This window comes from Diabrotica virgifera, chromosome 4, assembly GCF_917563875.1.
Source record: "Diabrotica virgifera virgifera chromosome 4, PGI_DIABVI_V3a".
Taxonomy (NCBI): domain Eukaryota; kingdom Metazoa; phylum Arthropoda; class Insecta; order Coleoptera; family Chrysomelidae; genus Diabrotica; species Diabrotica virgifera.
Window position 1 is genome coordinate 145,267,960 of NC_065446.1, and position 22,155 is coordinate 145,290,114.

The window sequence follows — 22,155 nt, forward strand, 5'->3', positions numbered from 1 at the left end:
TTAATGACTTTAGTCAAATACATATATAAAAAGAAATGGGAAGAAAAAGTTTACGAAAAAACGAAATGGGAACAGGGGGGTCTACAAGAGACAATAGAAAAGAAGGAATGCTTGATAGTAACGAGGAACAATATAAAAGAGGGAGGGGTATAAAGTATTATATGCACAATTAGGGAAGAAGTCTATGAAATTATAGAGGGTTGCAATGAGGGAAATGTAGAATATATTGAAAATGCGAAGAAAAGCTCCATGGCCAGTCAAAGAAGGCAATGGTATACGTATGTAGTAAAAATTAAGAAGCAAGGGATGTATAAAATGGCCGAGAGGGCCTTGAAGCAAATCAAAGAGAGGGAGGAGCTGCCGGAAACAATCCGCGTAGTAGTAAATAGAGCTAGACACGAACAAGAGGAAGCCCTCCTAATCAAAACTGAAGCGAAGTCATACACCGATGTCCTGAAAGAAATGAATCAGAAGATAGACATCGGAAAAATAGGAGTCAAAGTAGACAGGATGAAGAAAACAGAAGGGGGGACATCCTGGGTAAACTAAAGGGGAAGGGACCCGCCGAAAAGTTAAGGAAGGAAATGGACACGAGGATGTCCGGGATGAATATGGCAATAAGAAGGAAGGAAACTCACTTCACGATAACTGGACTGGATTCCGGGGTCACGGAGAAAATATTACACAACGCCATACAGGCTTATACAAGGATATCCAAAGATGAGGCCGACATAAAAATGCTTAGGACGAACAAGGACGAACTAGGACGGGAAGCAGGTTGCAACCATAGCCGTGCGCCCTACAAAAGCGGAAGAATTACGTAAATTTTAATCTATCGAAAAGACGCGAATCCCTTGCAGATACGACCTCAGGGAGCTGAACCAAAGTGAACCTCAAGGATCAATCTGGTATACGGATATTGCAGGTGAACGTGGGCAGAGCGCGCCGAGCGCACAACCTTGTCCACGCAAAAGCCTGCAAGCTAGATACTGACCTGCTCATCGTCCCTGTGCCAAACAAAAAGATCACGTCAGGCGGTGGTTGGGTTCAAGATAATGGAAAGAACGTGGCGGTGCTCATTAGAAATAGGGATGGGGGAGTGCAGAGCAATGTCACGGGAGGAAATCATATCCTCAGGGATTTCAGTCTCCTGGCATGCTATATATCTCCTAACATCCCTATGATGAGATACGAGACCATCGTTGATGAAATAATGAGCGCCGCCATAAACGAAAAAGAAATAGTGATCGCCGGGGACATCAACGCGAAATCTAGATTATAGGGTTCCCCTATAAATGACAAAAAGGGGGAACTCTGAAACGAATGGATAACCCAGGCTGGCCTCCAAGTATTAAATAACGACAAGTCAACCTTCGTAAGGGGGCCAGCCAATCACATATTGATATCACATTTGCGAGCGAAGGGCTATCCAGAAAAGTACATGGATGGTATGTCCTTGACGATCTCCCGTTCACCTACCACCGTTACATAAAGTTCGAAATAGAGACAAAAGGGCCAATAGATCACACGGAAACTTACTTCAAAAAAATAAGTACCTATCGGAGGTCAGAAAGATAAACGAAGAAGAGATTTCTGACCTTGGCCAACTGAGAAGAGCTCTAGAAAAAACAACAAAGTTGGCCACCGTGAAAAGGAAGAATAATAAAAAATCCCCCTATTGGTGGACGGATGAGATAGAAGGTCTGCTGGAAAGATGCCTCCGAGCTCGAAGGAATTACACAAGAAGCCAGGGCAACCTCGAGCTCAAAGAAATATACGAAAAAATCAAGAGAACGCTAAGTAAAAAATAAAATAAGAGAAAAAGGAAAAGTGGCAGACCCTCATAAAAGCATTGGACGAGGATATATGGGGCGAGTCGTACAAGATCACAATGAAGACGTTGAAGATAATCGCCCCATATAGACTCGACGAAGACCAGCTGATGGAATCAACTGAACTCCTCTTCCCCACTAACGAAATACAAAACTTTATCAAGATATTCCCAACGATAGAAGAAGAAATAAAAACCGCCGGTCAGGAGATGAAAACATGGAAAGCTCCCGTCCCTGACGGGCTGCCACCAGAGGCAATAAAGATTATAGCAACAGAGAAACCAGGTTTGATCAGAAGAATATGTAACGATCTACTGCAGAATCAAGAGTTTCCCAGGGACTTAAAGGAAGCGAACTTGGTTCTACTTCTAAAGCCTGGGAAACCCCCGATTCAGCAGCCTCTTATCGGCCAATATGCCTTCTGGACTGCCTTGGTAAGTTCTATGAAAGACTTATCAAGAAGAGACGAGAAGACATGTTGGAAGACGAGATAGTGTTATCAAATCAACAATATGGATTTCGAAAAGGCAGATCGACAGTCGATGCCGCGACCTGGATAAGGGACGCGGCTAAGGCAAGCAAGAAAAGATGGGTGGTCCTTGTTCTGTTGGACAAAAATGCTTTTAATTCGGCTAACTGGGGCCTCATAGTAGACCGAATCGTCGAATTTGAGGCTCCAGAGTATGTGTCCAACATAATAAAGGACTATCTATCTGAAAGATCCGTATGCATATCAAAGAAGAAAAAGAAATAAATGACTGCGGGAGTACCCCAGGGGTCAGTCATGGGACCCTTACTTTGGAACATACTATATAACGGGGTGCTAGAAATACACAGGAAGAGAGGAGTGAGAGCGATATCATACGCGGACGATCTAGCCCTACTGGTCGAAAACGATACGAATTGGGGAATAACAGAAAAAGTAAATGAAGCGATACGAACGACTGCGGCGTGGATAGAAAAGAACGACCTAAGACTAGCAGTAGAAAAGACAGAAGCAATAATCTTGAGGGGACCAAGAAAGAGAAACGAGATAACTTTTAAATATCAAGGCTCCGAAATAAAACCCCAAAGGACAGTTAGGTACCTGGGAATAACGTTAGATGACAGACTCTTTTTCGGACAACATGTGCAAGAAGCCTGTCGGAAGGCGGAAAAGAGGACCTCAACACTGAACAAATTAATGCCCAACATTGGGGGGCCCGGATCCCAAAAGAGAACAGTAGTGCTACAATCAATATTATTATCTATAATACTATACAGGGCCCCAGTGTGGCATGAGGTCCTTCGGATGAAAAAATGCAAAGACATGCTTTTCAGGGCCCAAAGAAAACCCTTGATCAGGGTGTGCAGTGCGTACAGAACTGTATCAACCATTGCCTTACAGGTGGTGGCTGGTTCTGTACCGGTGCACATCCCGGCCAGGGAGAGAGTCCGAATGTACCGGAGGGGCAACGAGGCGATAGGTTCAGGCACAGGAAAGAGCTACAAGTCTAGAGATGTGGCAGAGGGAATGGGCAGCAGAAGTCGGAAAGGCGGACTGGACGAGATCCCTGATCCCGGACGTAGTGAAGTGGTATGGGTGTCGGCATCGGCGCGTCAACTATTACTTCACACAGTTTTTGACGGGGCATGGATCGTTCAGGAAATATACCCATCGGGTCTACCCCAAAATCCCGACAGCCACAATCCCGACGGCCAAAATCCCGACACGCCAGAATCCCGACAGGCCAAAATCCCGACAGGCCAAAATCCCGACAGGCCAGAATCCCGACAGGTTTGATAAGTTTCTTTTTAACATATAATTACATTTATTTCTTGTTTTTTGTTTATGGCCATCTGTTTTTTATTTTTGTTACTAAACAAAAGTATTTACCATTTAATATGAACTAATTTTCTAAATAAAATTTCTAACATAGGTATATGAATTAAATTATTTTTTTGCCAATATATAGTCCAATAATATATGTATAATCTAATCCTGAATTCAAGTTTTCAGTAAGTATAGCTTTTATATTATAAAATGAAGTGTTTAAATAATTTTTTCTTTTATAATACATACTAATTATTAGTACCCGTACTTATTAGTAAGTAATAATTTTTCAATTTTAATACTCTATAATATGATTTGGTATTGCATTTGAAAAGGAAACAATAAATATTCAAAATGTAGTTGTCGGAATTTTTACTTGTGCGAGGATTGTTGCATGTCGGGATTTTGGCCTGTCGGGATTCTGGCGTGTCGGGATTCTGGCGTGTCGAGATTCTGGCGTGTCGGTGTTTTGGCCGTCGGGATTTTGGCTGTCGGGATTTTGGCAGTCGGGATTTTGGGCGGCACCGATACCCATCGTGTAGGGAAAACCGAGAACGATCTATGTCCTGAGTGTGGGGTGGTGGATGACGCGCAGCATGTCGTGTTCGTATGCCCCGCATATGATGCGGGGCGTGCCGAGCTGCGGCTGGACCTGGGATCCCCTCTAGGTGAGCCTGGCGAGCTAACCGATAAAGCTATAGACAGCAAGCGAGACTTCGACCTGATCATTGCTTTTGTCACAAAGACCATAAAGTATAAAGAAGAAAAAGAGAGGCGACTGCAGGCGGGATGAGCGTTTATTTATTTTATAACGGTGTCTTGTGTCGTAAAAGGCAGCCAGCGGAGGGAGGACAGTGCTTTATTAATTTATTTATTATTTATTTATTTATTTTAATTATTTATTAATTTAATCAATATTATTTCAACAATTTTTTTATCGCTTATTTTTTAACAAATTTTATTCATTTATTTATTTGGTGCACGTCGTAACAGATAGCCAGTATGGGGAAGACTCTACATCTGGTCCATGCCGACTGTCTTGGGTATTGTTTTCGTTCTATCTATTTTCTGTTTATTTGTTATTGCTTTGTTTGTTCTGTCCTGGGACAGCTAGTGGGGGAGGACATTTTACATCCAACCTCGCTGACTGCCTCCCTTTTTAACCTGGAGTAAATGGGTATGAGTGCGAGTGTGAATCGATGAATGTACGAATGATTGGTGTTACTCGAAATTGCCAACTGGTTCTGTTTTGCTAGTTCCATCGTGGGGTGGGTTTAGTCGGTAGGCGGCCCGTCAAGATGAAGTAGGACGGACTGAATCCTACACACCTGGGAAACCTTCCCAGACGGTCTTGCAAAGATTCCCATCTCCAAAAAAAAAACGTGACATTGAACGTGGGCATTTTGAACATTTACTGTAAAATAATTACTTTTACTGTAAATTGATATTCTTAAAAAATAAAATATAGGGTGATCCATTTAAAAATATTGAGAAACTCGTAATTTGCTTTTGTAGTTCACCCTGTATACAAATATGTGTTAATGATTTCAATCCAACTTAATTTAAAAACTACATTATATTGTTTATCTTATTATACAGGGTGTCCAGAAACTCTACCGACAAACGAAGACAAGAGATTCCTCAGATAATTTTAAGACAATTTAACCCAATTCACCTAGTCCGAAAATGCTTCCTAAGGAAGCTAGAGCTCTTTGAAGATGGCGTCATGTGATTAGTTTTTTTAAATACCTCCAGAACGCTTCTATTTAGAAAAATGAAAATTGGTATGCGTATTTACTTTCCAGAAATGAATCGATTCCATCCATTGCGAATTTCTAGTACCGGTCATAGGCGTCCGTTTTGGGTAGGGCAACGGTAATTTTATCGCTTAACTTTTTTTTCTTTAATTTTTAAGAATTTCTGACTCTGAATTATTAAATTGTGACGTATTCTAGTACTAAAAGGTACTCTTACTTTAAGTAGATAGGATACACGGTTTTCTACAAAAATCGATTTGAAAATTTTTCGTTCTTTGAATTTCAAAAAAAAAAAGATTAAAAAAACTATTTAGAAAAATTAAAACGTACATTTATTTATATTCCAGAGATTAATCGATTTCATTAATGGCGAATTTCTAGTACCGGTCGTAGGCGTCCGTTTTGGGTAGGTCAACAGTTATTTTATAGCATAACTTTATTGTCTTTAATTTTTTATATGTTTTGACACTAGATTATTCAATTATGGGATATTCGAGTACTAAAAGGTACTCTTGCTTTAAGTTGGTAAAATACATCGTTTTTTTTAACTTTTGTAATTTTTTTTTTCAAATTCCCAAAACTAAAAAATTTCAAATCGATTTTTCTAGAAAACGGTGTGTCCTACCGACTTAAAGTAAGAGTACCTTTTAGTACTAGAATACCCCATAATTTAATAATTCAGTATCAAAAATGCTTAAAAGTTGAAGACAAAGAAGTTATGCGATAAAATAACCGTTGCCCTACCCAAAACGGACGCCTATGACCGGTACTAGAAATTCGCAATGGATGAAATCGATTCATTTCTGGAAAGTAAATATGTATACAAATTTTCGTTTTTCTAAATAGAAGCGTTCTGGAGGTATTTAAGAAAAACTAATTACATGGCGCCATCTTCAAAGAGCTCTAGCTCCCTTAGGAATCATTTTCGGACTAGGTGAATTGGGTTAAATTATCTGAGGAATCTCCTGTCTTCGTTTGTCGGTAGAGTTTCTGGACACCCTGTATAAAATAAGTAATTTTTTATGGATTACTTCTTTATACACAAAGTGTTAATCTCATAGGAATTTCGAAAGAAAAATATCCATAACTTATTAAATACGCAGTCTAGTAATGCAAAACCTTATATTATAAGAACAAGAATTATGCAAGGAATATAAATATGAAAAGATATATAGGGTGTCCCATTTAAAACATATATTTGCTATACCACGCAGTTACTGATCACCCTGTAGAATTTGACACATTTTGAAGGCCTGGTGAATATCATTGCCTATATTTTTTCTAAATAACTTTTTTCGATATTCTATACCATAATGGAATTATCGACCGATGTCACACTAAAAACTCATCCTGTGTTTATAGATCTAATTTTATACAAGAGTGACTTTTCGCTGTGCTCTGAGGTCAGTTTCCCGTTGTGTTTGTGACCTTTGCTGAACATTTGTTTGTTTACGAGCGGGGTCAATGTATGGGGTATGAGGTGGTCGTATATCATTGCAAGGACTTTATTTATTAAATAACACTATTTGCTTATTTTAGGTTCAAGGACTAGATGATGAAGCTGGAAGGGTGGTTGTTAAAACTTCCCTTAAGAGTAACATATTGACCTTAAATGAATTTATGCTGGTTGCTGTTACAAAGGAAGAATATTTAAAAAGTTCCAAAGTGATAAGTACGTGTTGTTTCTATATATTTCCTAATCTTCAGTATAGTTGCGACAGGTAAACTATAATATGTATTTGATGTTAATTGAGTATAAACGGCGCTTCGTGTGTAAGGTATTAGAGAAAAAACATTAAGTTATAGCAGTGTATTCAGCCAAAAGTCATATGTATGCATACACAACCGTAAAAATAAATCATAACTGACAGCACAACATTAGCTGATAAGGAAACGAATCTCGTTCAAAATAATTGCGACTTTGCCAAACTAAATTAGGAAAAGGAAATGTGAATATTATAAATAAATTTATATATTAGTTATATCAAAGTTTATGCACTGAGCTGGTCACCAGCCGTGTTACACCACCGGCCAAGAAATGCAATACTACATTGACCAATCCCGATAAACTATCCCATTATCCCCTAGTGCAAAACACCCCCGTAAAAATTATCAAACTAGAAAATTAAACAGCAGGGAATTGATTGCTAATTTATTGATCATTTATTACTGAAAGAAAAAATTATTGCTGTAGCCGTTTCCGAGAGACAATGGGTGCTGCTAACTTTGCGGTAAAGGTAGCAGCACCTAAGCTATATCTCGGCAAGGAAAAGGAGTACAGGGCTTCTATTGGTGGCATACTTTGTTGCTAATTAATTGCTCTTGATTGGGACATTGACCAATCCCGAAAAACTACCCTATCAACCATCAACCCTTAGTGCAAAACTTTCCTCCGAAAAAATTAATTATTAAACTAGAAAACTCAACAGCAGGGAACTAATTTCAAATTTATTGCTCATTTATTTCGAAAAGAAAAAAATTAATGCGGTAGCCGGTTCCGAGAAGCAATGAATGCTGCTAACTTTATGGTAAAGCCAGAAGCATCCAAGCTATATCTCGGCAAGGAAAAGTGGTACATGGCCCAACTTGGCGGTATATTTTATTGCTAATTAATTGCTCTTGATTGGTACATTGACCAATCCCGAAAACCTACCTCATCAATCCCTAGTGCAGAATTCACCTCCGAAAAAATTATGAAAGTAGAAAATTTAACAGCAGGGAATTAATTGCTAATTTATTGCTCATTTATTACGGAAAAAATTAATGGTGTAGCCGTTTCTGATAAACCATGGATGTTGCTAACTTTACGGTAAAGCTAGCAGCATCCAAGCTATATCTCGCAAAGAAAACGGGTACAGGGCCCATCTTGGCCGCATATCTTTTTGCTAATTAATTGCTCTTGATTGGGACATTGACCAATCCCGAAATACTGAATGAAATCTATCCAAATACGTATCAAGAAAAACAAAAATAATAATTTATAAGACTGTTATCAGACCTACAGTAACATACGCATGCGAAACATGGGTACTCAAAAAGTCAGAAACAGACCTTTTAGAAAGATGGGAGAGAAAAATGCAAAGAGCAATATAGGGATGTGTGAAAATAGAAGGTCAGTGGAGAAGAAGAACCAATAAAGAATTGAAAGAACTATATAAAGATCCAGCGATCACCATGACGATCAAATCACAGAGAATACGATATTTGGGGCACATCGAGAGAATGGGATGTAAAAGAATGCCAAAAATGGTACTTTCACGAAGACCAATGCAAAAGAGAAGGAAAGACAGGCCAAGAAAAAAATGGAAAGACAGTGTGTACGAAGACCTGAAGAAAAGTAACATTGAGAGATGGAAAGAACTAGGATTGGATAGGAGATGGAGGGAGGTGGTGAAGGAGTTATGGTGGTACTCCATCCTCAGAAACATCCTAGGTTAGTTGGTGGTGGTTACCCCCTTTGATAGGGGTTGATGAAGTAAACACTACTCGCTGTATACGTATTTATTTACCAACTCTAAGTATAACAGTAAAGAGTTGGTGTGCTTACGCTATAACCATCTGCACGAATGATAATTGATAACAGATCGAATTACAATGATTCACGCTTCTTTAGCTGGATGTATAAGTGAAGTGTAATGTGTTGTTGTTTTGAATGCTGATACAGCGTGACCGTGAATTACAATAATATTGACTAGCTGACCAAGCGTTATTGCCGATTAGTGTACTTGTGTTGAGAAATCTGTGTCACCTACTTAATTGAAAACAAAACGTGGAGTTTGTTTTTCTAGGACATTTAAAAATTAAATGATTATGTGTTACTCTTATCTTTGTGTTACTCTTATACATCTATCCCCTTATGGGAAAAAATTTTCTGACTACCGACAAGGAAGAAAATTTTTGTGTGCGCCACCAACTGATTACTGTGTTTTAATCAATACAAAATTAAATATTTATGTCCTATAACTAATAAGTAAATACAAAAAAAATGTTCGATAACAACATTGTTCCCGTTTTACCTGTCACTCACTGTGTCCTCGGACTGTAAGCATATAATCTATTCTTATGTATTTCCTTTGATTTTATTGTTTTCCATTTTGATCTTACAATTAACGTTATTTACCTCTGTTATTGTGAAGGGGCCTACATAAAGGCTATTACACTTACCTTTCTCATCTCTTTACCAGGACTAGGTCTCCTATTTCGAAGTGTTGTGGCGTCGCTTTGGACTTATTCTCTTCTTGACGCTCTTTTTGTCTTCATTGTTTTCATTACTGCCAGTGAATTGACCAATGTATAATTGATCTATGTATACTATGTCCAATGGTTTCGAAGACGTGTCCGATATCACGACTTCTTTGACATGTGTTCTTTTCGGTTTGTTAATTTGACATTCATGACATTGTTTAACGTATTTTCTTACGTCTTTTTCCAAATTTTTCCATCTGAATCTTGCTTTTAGCTTCTTTATTAGTCTATTATTCCCTACGTGTCCTCCAAACATCGGGTGATTATGATATTCCTCTATTAATCTATGCTTTTCTGCCATCTTCTATTGTTTCTGGTACTTCACATATGTATATTTATACATTCTTCAATATTTTTTTCCCTTCTTTAATAAATTAATTCAGCTTATCAAGCTGTGCCAACATTTGATTTAACTCGAAATTATTGAATCCTGTGGCTATGCTCTTGCTGCATTTTATTTTGTTTTTGTCCCTAATGCTCAGTCTTGGTGAGATCAGTTCTGCTCCAAAAGACAAAATTGGTAGTCTACTCGCCTCTAAATTATTTAGTACCTTTCTTACTGTCTGTTTGGGGGCTTCTGGCTGTAGTATGAGTTCACTTTCTGCCTTCTTTTGCCTTGATTCTTTCTTCTTTTCTCTTGCTTGAGCTCGTGTTATAGCTAGGATATGAGTGTTGTCTATGTATAAGTTCTTTAGTTGATGCAATGTTATTCTTTAAAGGCTATCTGCGTAGTTATTTTTCCCTGTTATATACTCTATTTCGAAATCGTATTCCTCTAAATCTAATCTGATCCTCGTGAGTTTTGAGGTTGGTTCCTTCATTGAAAATAAATGTGTTAGTGGTTTATGATCCGTTTTTACTAAAAATGTTGGTGCTCCATATAAATAACATTTGAAATGATTAATTCCCCAATGAATCGCTAGTAATTCCTTGATGATTATAGGTTTATTACATTCTCCTTTACTAAAACTTCTTGATGCGTATGCTATCGGTAGGTCTGTTCCGTTATAGTCTTGACTTAAAATGGCTGAACAACTCTCGTTGGATGCGTCTGTCGTGGGTAAGGATGAATTGTTTATTGAAATCCGGATATTTTAAGATTGGTGGTTTAATCAGAGATGATTTAAGCTTATTGAATGCTTCCTCACATTCCTCTGACCAAAAAAATTCTACTCCTTTTCTCGATAATCTGTTTAGTGATCTGCATATCTCAGGAACATTTTGAATAAAACGTCTATAGTAATTACAAAATGATACGAACCTTTTTGCCTCTTCTGCTGTCTTAGGCGTCGGGTATTGTTCAATCGTTGCATATTTTGCTTTATCTGGTGATACTCCTTCCTGAGAAAGATCATCACCTTTTCATTTTTGTCCTCTTTCTACACATAAATTTTCGTATCTTTAAAATACTTATATAACATATATTATTATAATAAAAACTATCGATATTACGAGTGAAAATTGCCAAAAATAGCAAAATCTCAATCAAAAATTAGGAAAAAAATCTTATCATATTGTATTTACTATAAATCCATCGTTAGCCAAAAAAATTGTTTGTTTAATGTTAAAATAATTATCCAGTAAGTAATTTCTACAAATCTAATTACTAAGTTTATCAACATAAATATACCTAAATATAAAGAAAATAGGCCAGTATATTATCAAAATATGTCGAAATGTTTGAAAAATTCCTAGCTATAACTAGTGGAAAACTATGAGTTACCAGCACGATAACCAGGAACAATCTACTAGTTATCCATTCAGTGAGGACATAAATCCAGCAATTAGAGGAAACAGCTTAGCACGAACTCCTCCACCTGTAAGAACTCAAAAAGACAGTTCCAATCCACTAGATGAACAGCAGAAAATAGTCAAAACATGCAACAACGATCTACAATCACATTTATCAAATTTTCAAATAGATAAACCGCAAGAACATCTCCCAGATGCAGATGTAGCAAAAAGTGATGGCGAATGGGTAGCAGTCCACCACAATAAACGTCAACGTAAAGACGACAGTCCTAATTTGAAAAAAACCAAACAAGCTACACTCAATGATTATTGGCTGAGTAAAACTGTTCATACATTTAACAGATACGAGTTACTTAAAGATGATACATTTCGTGAAGAAGTTGTAACGTTGGAAGACCGAAGAGAGGAACAGCCACCACCCATATTTATACAAAATGCTGAGCGCATCAAACCACTACAGCAATTACTACAGCAGATAACTCCAGGTAAATATACTTTAAAATGTCTTGCTAACAATCAAATTAAAGTTCAAGCTGATTCATCAAAAACCTACTCAATAATCGTAAAATCTCTATCAGAAAAAAATACTCAGTACCATACATACCAACTAAAACAAAACCGAGGATTCCGAGTTGTTATACGTCATATCCACCCTTCAACAGATCCAGACGACATTAAAAAAGCATTGCTGGATCTCGGGCATACTGCACTGAACATCTCTAATATTAAGCAAAGAGGCACAAAGAAAGATCTGCCGCTATTTAATATAGAACTGGCTATTCACAGCAATAATAAAGATATATATGAGATCACGAAATTACTCAACACCATTGTCACAGTTGAGGCACCGCATCCGAAGAGGGAACTACCTCAATGTCAAAGATGTCAACATTTTGGCCACACACACAATTATTGCCACAGGAGTCCACGCTGCGTAAAATGCGTAGATCACCTATCGTCTAAATTTCCAAAAGAAAAGAATATAAAAGATGTCCAATGTGTAAATTGTCGAGAAAATCATCCTGCAAGCTACAACGGATGTTCTGTATACAAAGAGCTGCAAAAGAAAAAATTTCCATCGCTTCGAGAAAAAAATGCAAGTCAACCACCTCGTGTTGCACATTCGGCAATCACTCAACCAAATATCAGTTATGCGAACATTGCTGCAGGAAAAGATAATAAAAATACAACTAACACAAATGAGACTACTCACTAGGGTGGATCGAAAAACGGGTTTTTTCTGTTATACAATTCTAATAGCACGGAAAACTTGCGCATAGACGTCATTATAAAGGGAAAAATAATAAAAAAACTTTTTTTTCAAATTTGAAATCGCGCGGAAGGCCTAAAGTTACAAAAAAAGACAAAATACCGGTAATTTTCAAAAACACGTAAAATTACAAAAAAAGTCTGTTTTCGTTCTAATAGTGAAAAAAGTGTTGTCAAGAGTGTCCTTAATGCATACAAAAAATAATTAGACCTGTTCCCGTTTATCTGAATTCGCGCAAAAAGCCTAAAGTTGCGGGTTGTTTCGTAAAATAACGATATTGCATTATTTTTGACGATTTTTAGACATATTCCAAAACCATACCATTTGTATTTTTAATTTGTAATAGTATGAAAACCATTCAAAATTGTTTTCCTAATTCATAAAAAATACTTTCAGACCTGATACTCCTTAACTGTAAGAATAACGCTTAGAATAAAAGAACGCAAAAGAATAACGCTTAAGCGCTGGTTTCCTCGAAAGCGGTGCCGACAACCTCCGATCGTAACACTGCGATGAATGACATCATAAAAAACTGTACCATGCAAAATAATAGCGTTGGTTTCCAAGGATGCGTTGGAAGCCACCGCTTGCTGAGCTTGCACATTCCATTGCCCCAGTGAAGAACGTTGAATTTTTCACCGTAATCTGACGTAATTCATCGCAGTGCTACGATCGCTGTTTGTCGGTGCCGCTTTCGAGGAAACCCAGGCTTTACTCCCCTTCGCCGGCACCGAGTGGACTCGCCCACGCGTAGTTGAACTCGCACACGTTACTACTTTGCTAGTGCAATCGCAATCAACCAGTGTTGTATCAACAGTGTGACAAAGTGGAAGTGTATTTCGTAGTTTTGAAATGGCGTCTCCAAAAACTTCGCGTGCTACAAGACAGTCTATTGCGTGCCCTATCATCGGCGTACCCAAAGAACTAAGTGGATTCTCGTTGCCCACATACGAGGATATGCTGCTCTGTTGCTTAGATGAGAAGTATAAACGTTCTTTGTTATTTAGCCCTAAGAATAAGAAAGAGTTAGGATTTGTAGCTGTGGCCGAGTCCGTAGGAACTCAAATAGTTGAGATTTATAATAAGGCCACAATCCCAACAGTCACACATACTCGTGTGGTCCAAATGATCCAGTCTTACTACAACTCGTATATTTCGTTAAAAAAATATTTTAATCGATACTGTGAAAAAGATTTTTATAAGAAAAGGATAGCAGTTTTCGTACAGAATGCAAAAAGCAAACTTTTCGATATTGCTGCCTGTAAATACAATATAACTTTGTATTGCACATGTGAGACTGTCTGTAAGGGTGGTACCTGTCCTTTGATTGTAGCTTGTCAATGTAAAAAAGTAAAAAAGATTCCAGACATTAGACATAGAGTTGAAATTTATACACGATCAAAGAACAGCCAGGAAGATGATTATTGGTAGTATAGATGCACAGGAAACTAGTAAATTAAAAAAGAGAGAAGGAAGAAGAGAACAGCTGTTGTCTCAAGAATCGCTTACTACGTTTGATCCTAGTATTCCCAGCACAAGCGAAAGTGTCATAAGTGGTTGCAGTAATGAAAAAAAAAACAGAAACCAGGAAACTTCCTCAGTTGCTGACTGTGATGTAGGTTTTTTGCTGCCTTCTTCTCCTGCGCAAATGCGTTCGAAGTTGACAACAACATCCTTGTTAAGTGACAGGTTCGAGGTGTCGGACAGAGCCACCGCTGCAATAGCTACCGGTGTTTTACACGATTTGGGACTGTTATCTGAAGAAAACATGGCAAAAGTCATAGACAGAAACAAAATAAGAAGAGCAAAAGTGAAAACTCGGAAAGCAATAACGGAAGAAGACCACCAGATGAAAGAAGTCAACGCAGTTTACTTCGACGGGAGAAAAGATACTACTATAACCCAAGAATAGATTAAAGCTAAAATGTACCGCAGAACTATAAAAGAAGAACATATTAGCGTGATCAGTGAGCCAGGTGGTAAATACATTGGTCATGTCACACCAAAGAAAGGGACCGCCAATGAAATTGCAGACAGTATTTACGAACACTTAGAAAGGAAGGAATTTGATATAAGTGCAGTAGAGGCCATCGGATGTGATGGAACAGTCACAAACACTGATGGAAAAGCGGTGTTGTACATAACATTGAAGTTAAGTGTCGCCGTCCTTTACAATGGTTTATCTGCTTGCTATATTTCAACGAGTTACCTTATAGGCATTTGTTTGATCACTTGGATGGAACGACAACAGGACCAGTTTAATTCAGCGGTCCAATTGGAAAACAACTCCCTGGCTGTGAGAAACTCCCTGTTGTAGATTTTGAGCCGATCCAATCAGAAGAAGTCATTGATATCAATAAAACCGATCTGAGTAAAGATCAGCAGTATCTCCTAGACATTGTCAGAGCGGTCAACACAGGAATCTGTAATCCAGAATTGGCTGCTAAGAATCCTGGCTGCATCAGTCACTCTCGTTGGCTAACCTGTGCTAACCGGGTTTTAAGATTGTATGTCTCCCAAACTACTCCAACAATTGAGTTACAGACTCTTGCAAATTACATAGTGAAGACATATGCACCTTTTGGTTTGATATAAAGAAAAACTACACTGTGAAAGATGAACCGAGGCATATTTTGAAGGTAGTTAAAACAACCAGACATCTACCGGACAATATCAAGAAAATCCTTGATCCAGTAGTTCAAAGGAACGCATTCTTCTACCACCCTGAAAATATGATGTTGGCTATGATAATGGATGAAAGACAACACATTAGGGAACTTGGCTACAGGAGGATCCTAAAATCCAGAAATGAGCCATCAGCTGAAGGCTACGTTAGGGACTTTAAAATACCTTCAATAAATTTTAGTGCAATCGACTATATCGAACTTATTGATTGGTCAATCTGTAAGTTAACACCACCGCCACTACTGTCCAAGATACCAACTGCACATATTACTTCTTTATTGAAAGACAAAACTTTACCAGAGTTTAAATACCTCAAATTCCCATGTCACACCCAGTCAGTTGAGAGGTGTGTAAAACTGGTTACAGAGGCAGCAGAAAAATTGTGCGGGCATGAAACTCGAGATGGTTATATTCGAACTACTTTAAAATCAAGGCAGCTGATGCCCACATTTAATTCAAAGTCAGAATTCAAAGGGGCTTCTATGTAAATAACCTTTTGCCTACAACAAATACATACATAGTACAGAGTAAATAATTACTGTAAATATTGTAAATAACATTCACCCTGGTTGGTTGGTTGGGTAGGGTGGGGGTGGGACTCGCCTTGCAGCCACGTCCTCGTCGTGAATCCTGGGTCATTGCAGCACAGATTAAATGCTGAAATGAGCTGAGAGCTGCAATATGATGTGTTGGCTAATAAATTTGTTTGTAAATCACTTGTTATAGTCTTATTACAAACCTTAATGTGTTAAAAAACACTCATCAGATATGGAAAACCGCGTTTTTACGGGACCGTACAACTTACGTATACTACACTTTAGACCTATTGCGCGAATACAGTTAAGGAATAACAGGTCTGAAAGTATTTTTTATGCATTAGGAAAACTATTTTCAATAGTTTTTACACTATTACAAATTAAAAATACAACTTGTATGGTTTTGGCACATGTTTAAAAATCGTCGAAAATAATGAAATATCGTTATTTTACGAAACAACCTGCAACCTGCTTTTTGCGCGAATTCAGTTAAACGGGAATGGGTATAATTATCTTTTGTATGCATTAAGGACACTTTTATTAACACTTTTTTCACTATTAGAACGCAAACAGTTTTTTTTGTAATTTTTGCCTGTTTTTGAAAATTACCGATATTTTGATTTTATTTGTAACTTTAGGCCTTCTGCGCGATTTCAAATTTTGAATTTTTTTTTATTTTGTTTTTCCCTTTATAATGACGTCTATGCGCAAGTTTTCCGCGCTATTAGAATTGTATGACAGAAAAAACGCGTTTTTCGATCCACCCTACTACTCACGAAATAGAAACAGCAACTCCCCAACATATACAAAACAATTTAGAACGTGTGGTACATAAGCTAATGGAAAGAATGGTAAAATGTTTGATCTAATAATGTCTCTGATATCTAAGCTTAACCTTCAACACTAAACTTAAGATGTGCTGTTGGAATACCAATGGCTTAACTAATCATTTTCACGAAGTAAAAGCTTTTATTTATTCTCATAATCTAGATGTTATGTTTATTTCCGAAGCACACATGACTATTAAGAGTTATTTTAATATTCCCAAATATTCAACCTATGTAACTCAACATCCATTAGGAAAGGCCCATGGAGGTACGGTAATTATTATAAGAAATAATATTAAGCATCATGCAATAAACAAAATTAGCAGAGTTAACATTCAAGCCACATCATTGTCGGTAGAAGATTCACAAGGCTCGATTATTTTATTTGCTGTTTACTGTCCACCGAATAAAATAATAGGGAACTTGCACATTTTTTTATTAGATAATAATGTTCACTTTTGTTTAAAAATGAGATTTCCAAAATTTCACTCTTCAAAAACTCGTAATAACTTAGAAATACATATTTAAAGTCTTCTGCGCTATAAAATAGTTCAAACGGCCCGTGACGTCACATAGTTTTGCATTAGTTTTGATTATGGTTATATTTCGCTGTGTCTAGGTACACGCTAACGTGTACGCAAATAAAAAAGTTAGGTAGACCCGAATTAAACTTCATCAAGCCAGTGACGTCATTATTTAGCTTGCGCAGTGACTATACATTTTGGTACATGCTATTTTGATATGTTTAGTGTTTGTTTGATAGAAAAATATTTGTTAAGGGAAGGGAAGCAGAACTATTCAGATGTTTCAAACTTAATTGTAATAAATCAATGTATATATATATATATATATATATATATATATATATATATTGATGTGATCTTGATTAGTGATATGAGATAATATTCTTATATGTCATTTAATTTAATCAATGCATTAATAATAATTTAATTAATTAACCAGATCATATATCAATATGTTTTCAATCTCAGGGCGAATTATAAAATTAATTACTTATTCTCGTGGCTTCTAAGTATTTCTCAATGGTTCCTAATCGGGATAGGAAAGAAAAGAGTAAAATAATACACATATATGGGTTACAATTATAATCAAATTATTGTTTATTTTATTTAAATGGCAATCACTGCTTAATATTTGCTAGATCTTATTATTCTTAAACATAACATTTACAAATGAGAATCTTATTTCCTTTTGGTTTCCAATTGAAAGTTTTTATTAACATTTAACTATTAGGATTTATTAGCAACAATTCTATTTAAGTTTGATGAAGCTTTTCTGATATTATTTATTATGTTCTTCAATTTATAATGTGGTATTTAATACGAAAAACCCATACATTCATGTCCAAACAAATGAGACTGACCTTTTTCTGGTGAACTGAGAATGTCTTCACACAAGACCCGTTTCCTGCTATCCTTGGCTGCGATCAAAACCTCGTCCTGGCTTTCAGTAATGTTCTACTTTGAAAACTAGCTCGTATAGCTCTCGTACCTGCTTCTGTCGTGATGCTGTATTCTACCTTTTTCGAAACTGCAATCAGCTACCGGGACACTCTTGGCTCAAGGAGGTTCTTTTACTCTCAACCTGGCCTACCTCTCGTTCCACGATAGATACTCCACACTCACGGAACTACACCGGCTTTCTCACTCTCCGTACACTACCGTCTACTACTGGACTTCACTTCTCGACAGCTCAAAACATTCTGATCTCTATTTGTCATTCATTCCCCTACTTTCTAAATATCCCTTCCAGATTCACAAATCAACCTTCCACCACCAACTCTCATTCGCAGTCTTCCTCAAAACCAATTTTTAATCTTTCTAAATATGCTTAATGGATTTCAAAGAAAATAGTTAATTCCCATTCTAAAATTACTTTCTACTATTTACAAAATTTAATGACCTATTCTCTATTTCCACTAAGTCTTATTTAGCATCGGCTAATGATCGAACCTTCCGCGAACAACGATAATGGTACGCGCCATTCACTTTGTTTTTTCTAAGCGCATTGTCCCGAGTTCCGTAAGCTTTTTCTAATCACTTCTTAAAATTAAATATAACAATTTGTTGTATACAGGTTGTTCTAAATTTATATGCCCGTGGTTGAGAAAATTGAAAATATTTTATATTAAATTGAATTTTGTTTATAATTATCAAATTTTAATTTTCATATCAAATAGAAATATAACAAATCCCCGCCTTGTATTCGATAAAATTTATCTGCATTTTTAAATAAATTTTCTCGAGGCAAAACCAACTCCCTGTATATTTCCTTACTTTAATCTACGTCTTATACCCTTTCTTCTTGTATTACTCTAATTAGTCCCACCTGTGGAGTAATTGTTTCCTTATTTTCAGTGTCCTCATCCTGTGTTAGAGTGTCGGCTATTATGTTGTCTTTCCCTTTTTCCCATATCAATCTTCTGTCTTTTTCCTCAGATTTTTCACATACTTTTACCGTGTATTCTGCATCCTCGTTTTCATATGCCTCCTCTTCAAATGCCACTGTTTCGATCATATCTTTTTCGCTTTCATTTGTTAGCTTTATTTCTTCTTCTCCTGAGCTCATCTCTTCTTTTGAGGAATCCCAGTTTTCTTTTGCTTTTGATACTCTCAATTTTTCTTCTTCTGGGCTCAACTCTTCTTTTGAGGAGCCACAGGTTTCATTTTCTTTTGTCTTTTTCTGACTTTTTCTCCCTTTTCTTCTTTGTCCTTGCTTCGTTGCCAAATTCATTTCCACTGTTTGTTCTTTACCTGATTCGTCCGTATTTTGTTTCTCCTGTTCCTTGTCCTGTTCTTCTTCTTTTTCTTCTGTTAGATTCATCGTATTATTTTTAAAATCTATCACTACATGTTTTTCTGCCAATTCGTCAACTCCTACTATCATGTCATGTGACATGTTTGGCATTATTACACATTGTAGTGCATACATCTTCTTACCCAGTCGTACCATTACTCGTATGCCTTCATTTATAGTTGCCAATGTCCGTTTGTTTGCGCCCACTAAATTTACCCTAGGTATTTTGTAAATTAAATTTGTTAAGTTAACTTCTTCTATTAGTTTTCTGTTGACCAATGTTATTTCAGATCCAGTGTCTATCATTATTTTAATTGGTTTCTCGTTGATAAATCCATCCACAAATTTTAAATTAACTCGCATTTTTCTTTTCGTTGTTTCTTGCCAATTTAATAAACTCCTTGGGGTTACAAAAGATTCCTGTTTGATTTTTGGTTTTTAGTGAGCGCCGTCGTGAAAAGACGCCGGTTGCTCATCGTTGTTTATATTTTCGTCATAATGTCTCTCTCCGTCATATTCATCTGTCTGGGTATTATTTACTTCTCTTCTATTTTCTCTTGGTCTGTCGGATCTGTTTCGGTTTTCTCGATATCCCTGTTCATTTTGTCTACCATTATTTTTGTTTTCTTGATTTGAGCGTGTGGTGTTTCTATTCTGGTATTCTCGATTTCTGTCCTCATTCCATTGCCTATTTCTTTGTTCATAATTTCCTCTTCCGTTGTCTCTATTTTCGTTTTCCCTTCTGGGATTAAAATCTCGTCTTGTATAGTCCCTCCTATTTTGATTTCTATCTCTGTAATCTTGTGTTTCTCGGGGCCTGTAATCTTCTCGCGACCTTCTTGATTTTCTTTCTCTTAAACGTGATTCTCTTATTTGTAGGAATTGGCATAAACTATCTATGTATTTGTAGTTTTGCAATGTGATATGGTCTTCCAGCGTTTCTTCGAAATGTCTTGCAATCAGTTCGACTAATTGTTCCGATGAGTAATTATATTGTAAATGTTTTGCGTTATAGTAAATTTGTAATGCATATGTCCTTTCTGATATACCCATCCTATCATTGTATTTCCCATTTTGCAATTCCTTGTTAATTTCCAATTGTTGGACTTTTCCCCAGAAATAATTCAAAAATTTTTGTTCAAATTGTTGCCAACTGTCAAATTCTTCTTCTTTGCAATCGAACCATAGGCTTGCTTCATATTTGAGATGGTTTCTGATAGTTTCTTTTGCTGTATCGAAATTTCCGATGTGCTGTATTTTCTTTTTCAGGCTATTTATGAACGGCACTGGGTGTAATCTTCTTACATCCCCGCCAAACCTTATCTTCACGTCATCTGTGCTATGTATAACCATTTCTCTTCTTTCTCCTACATTTTGTTGCGTCCGGTTTTCGGTGACTTGTTTTTCTATTTCTGTGATTCTTTTTTCCACTTCTTCTCTGTCTACTTGAATAGCATTTTCCAACTTATTTTCCAAATTTTCTAGTTCCTTTTTCTGGCCATTCGTTAACTCCTTTATTTTATCTTGAATTTTCATTTCATACTTTTCTATGCGTTCCTCCATTTTCTTGTTGTTCTCTTCTATGGCTTGTTTTGTTTCCTTCTGATTTTCTTGCATTATTCTTTTTGTTTCATCCATTTTTTGATCCAATTTTTGTTGTGTTTCATCCATTTTTTGTTGTGTTTCATCCATTTTTTGATCCACTTTATCCATTTTCTTTGATGTTTCTTCTTGATTTTTATCCATTGTCCTTTTTGCTTCATCCATTTTTTGTGACTGGAGTTGCATCAGTTGTAATATTTTATCTATTCCTGATAATTCTTGCTGTTCTGATGCCATGATTGTCGTGTCTAAAATATCTTCTTGGTCTGAAAGTTCTTTTTGTTTTTTGTTGTCTTTGCTTTGGCTTCTTGTCACAGACATTTGTTTTCAAGAAGTACTGTCCCCACCAAATATGAAATTTTACTAGTATGTTACCAAGACGACTTTTTCTCATCCAAATATTATAAATTGTCAGTAAATATCGTAAAAATAAAATATTAAATCAGTTATGTAAAATTTGTACCTAAAGAGATCTAAAATTTTATGTTATCAAATGTAAGTATCTCACTTTTTACCACAGGCATATAAATTTTCAAATACCGGCTTTACTCTTTCTATCCTTCAAATTTGCCACTAGAAATACTTTTCAATGCCCCCCACGTTGGACGACAGTTGATGTGATCTTGATTAGTGATATGAGATAATATTCTTATATGTCATTTAATTTAATCAATGCATTAATAATAATTTAATTAATTAACCAGATCATATATCAATATGTTTTCAATCTCAGGGCGAATTATAAAATTAATTACTTACTCTCGTGGCTTCTAAGTATTTCTCAATTTTTCCTAATCGGGATAGGAAAGAAAAGAGTAAAATAATACACATATATGGGTTACAATTATAATCAAATTATTGTTTATTTTATTTAAATGGCAATCACTGCTTAATATTTGCTAGATCTTATTATTCTTAAACATAACATTTACAAATGGGAATCTTATTTCCTTTTGGTTTCCAATTGAAAGTTTTTATTAACATTTAACTATTAGGATTTATTAGCAACAATTCTATTT

General features: G+C 36.4%; 1 protein-coding gene across 2 annotated transcripts in view; it reads left to right on the forward strand.

Moving 5' to 3' along the window:
- Window positions 1-22,155, forward strand: part of LOC126883185 (G-patch domain and KOW motifs-containing protein) — a 546,084-nt gene that overhangs the window by 435,379 nt on the left and 88,550 nt on the right. Inside the window, exon 5 of one of the 2 annotated variants that reach the window (XM_050648427.1) lies at window positions 6,942-7,074. In XM_050648427.1, coding sequence (XP_050504384.1) covers window positions 6,942-7,074 — 133 coding nt within the window. Of the gene's footprint in view, window positions 1-6,941; window positions 7,124-22,155 lie in introns of both variants that reach the window. The other variant, XM_050648428.1, reaches the window with a different exon arrangement.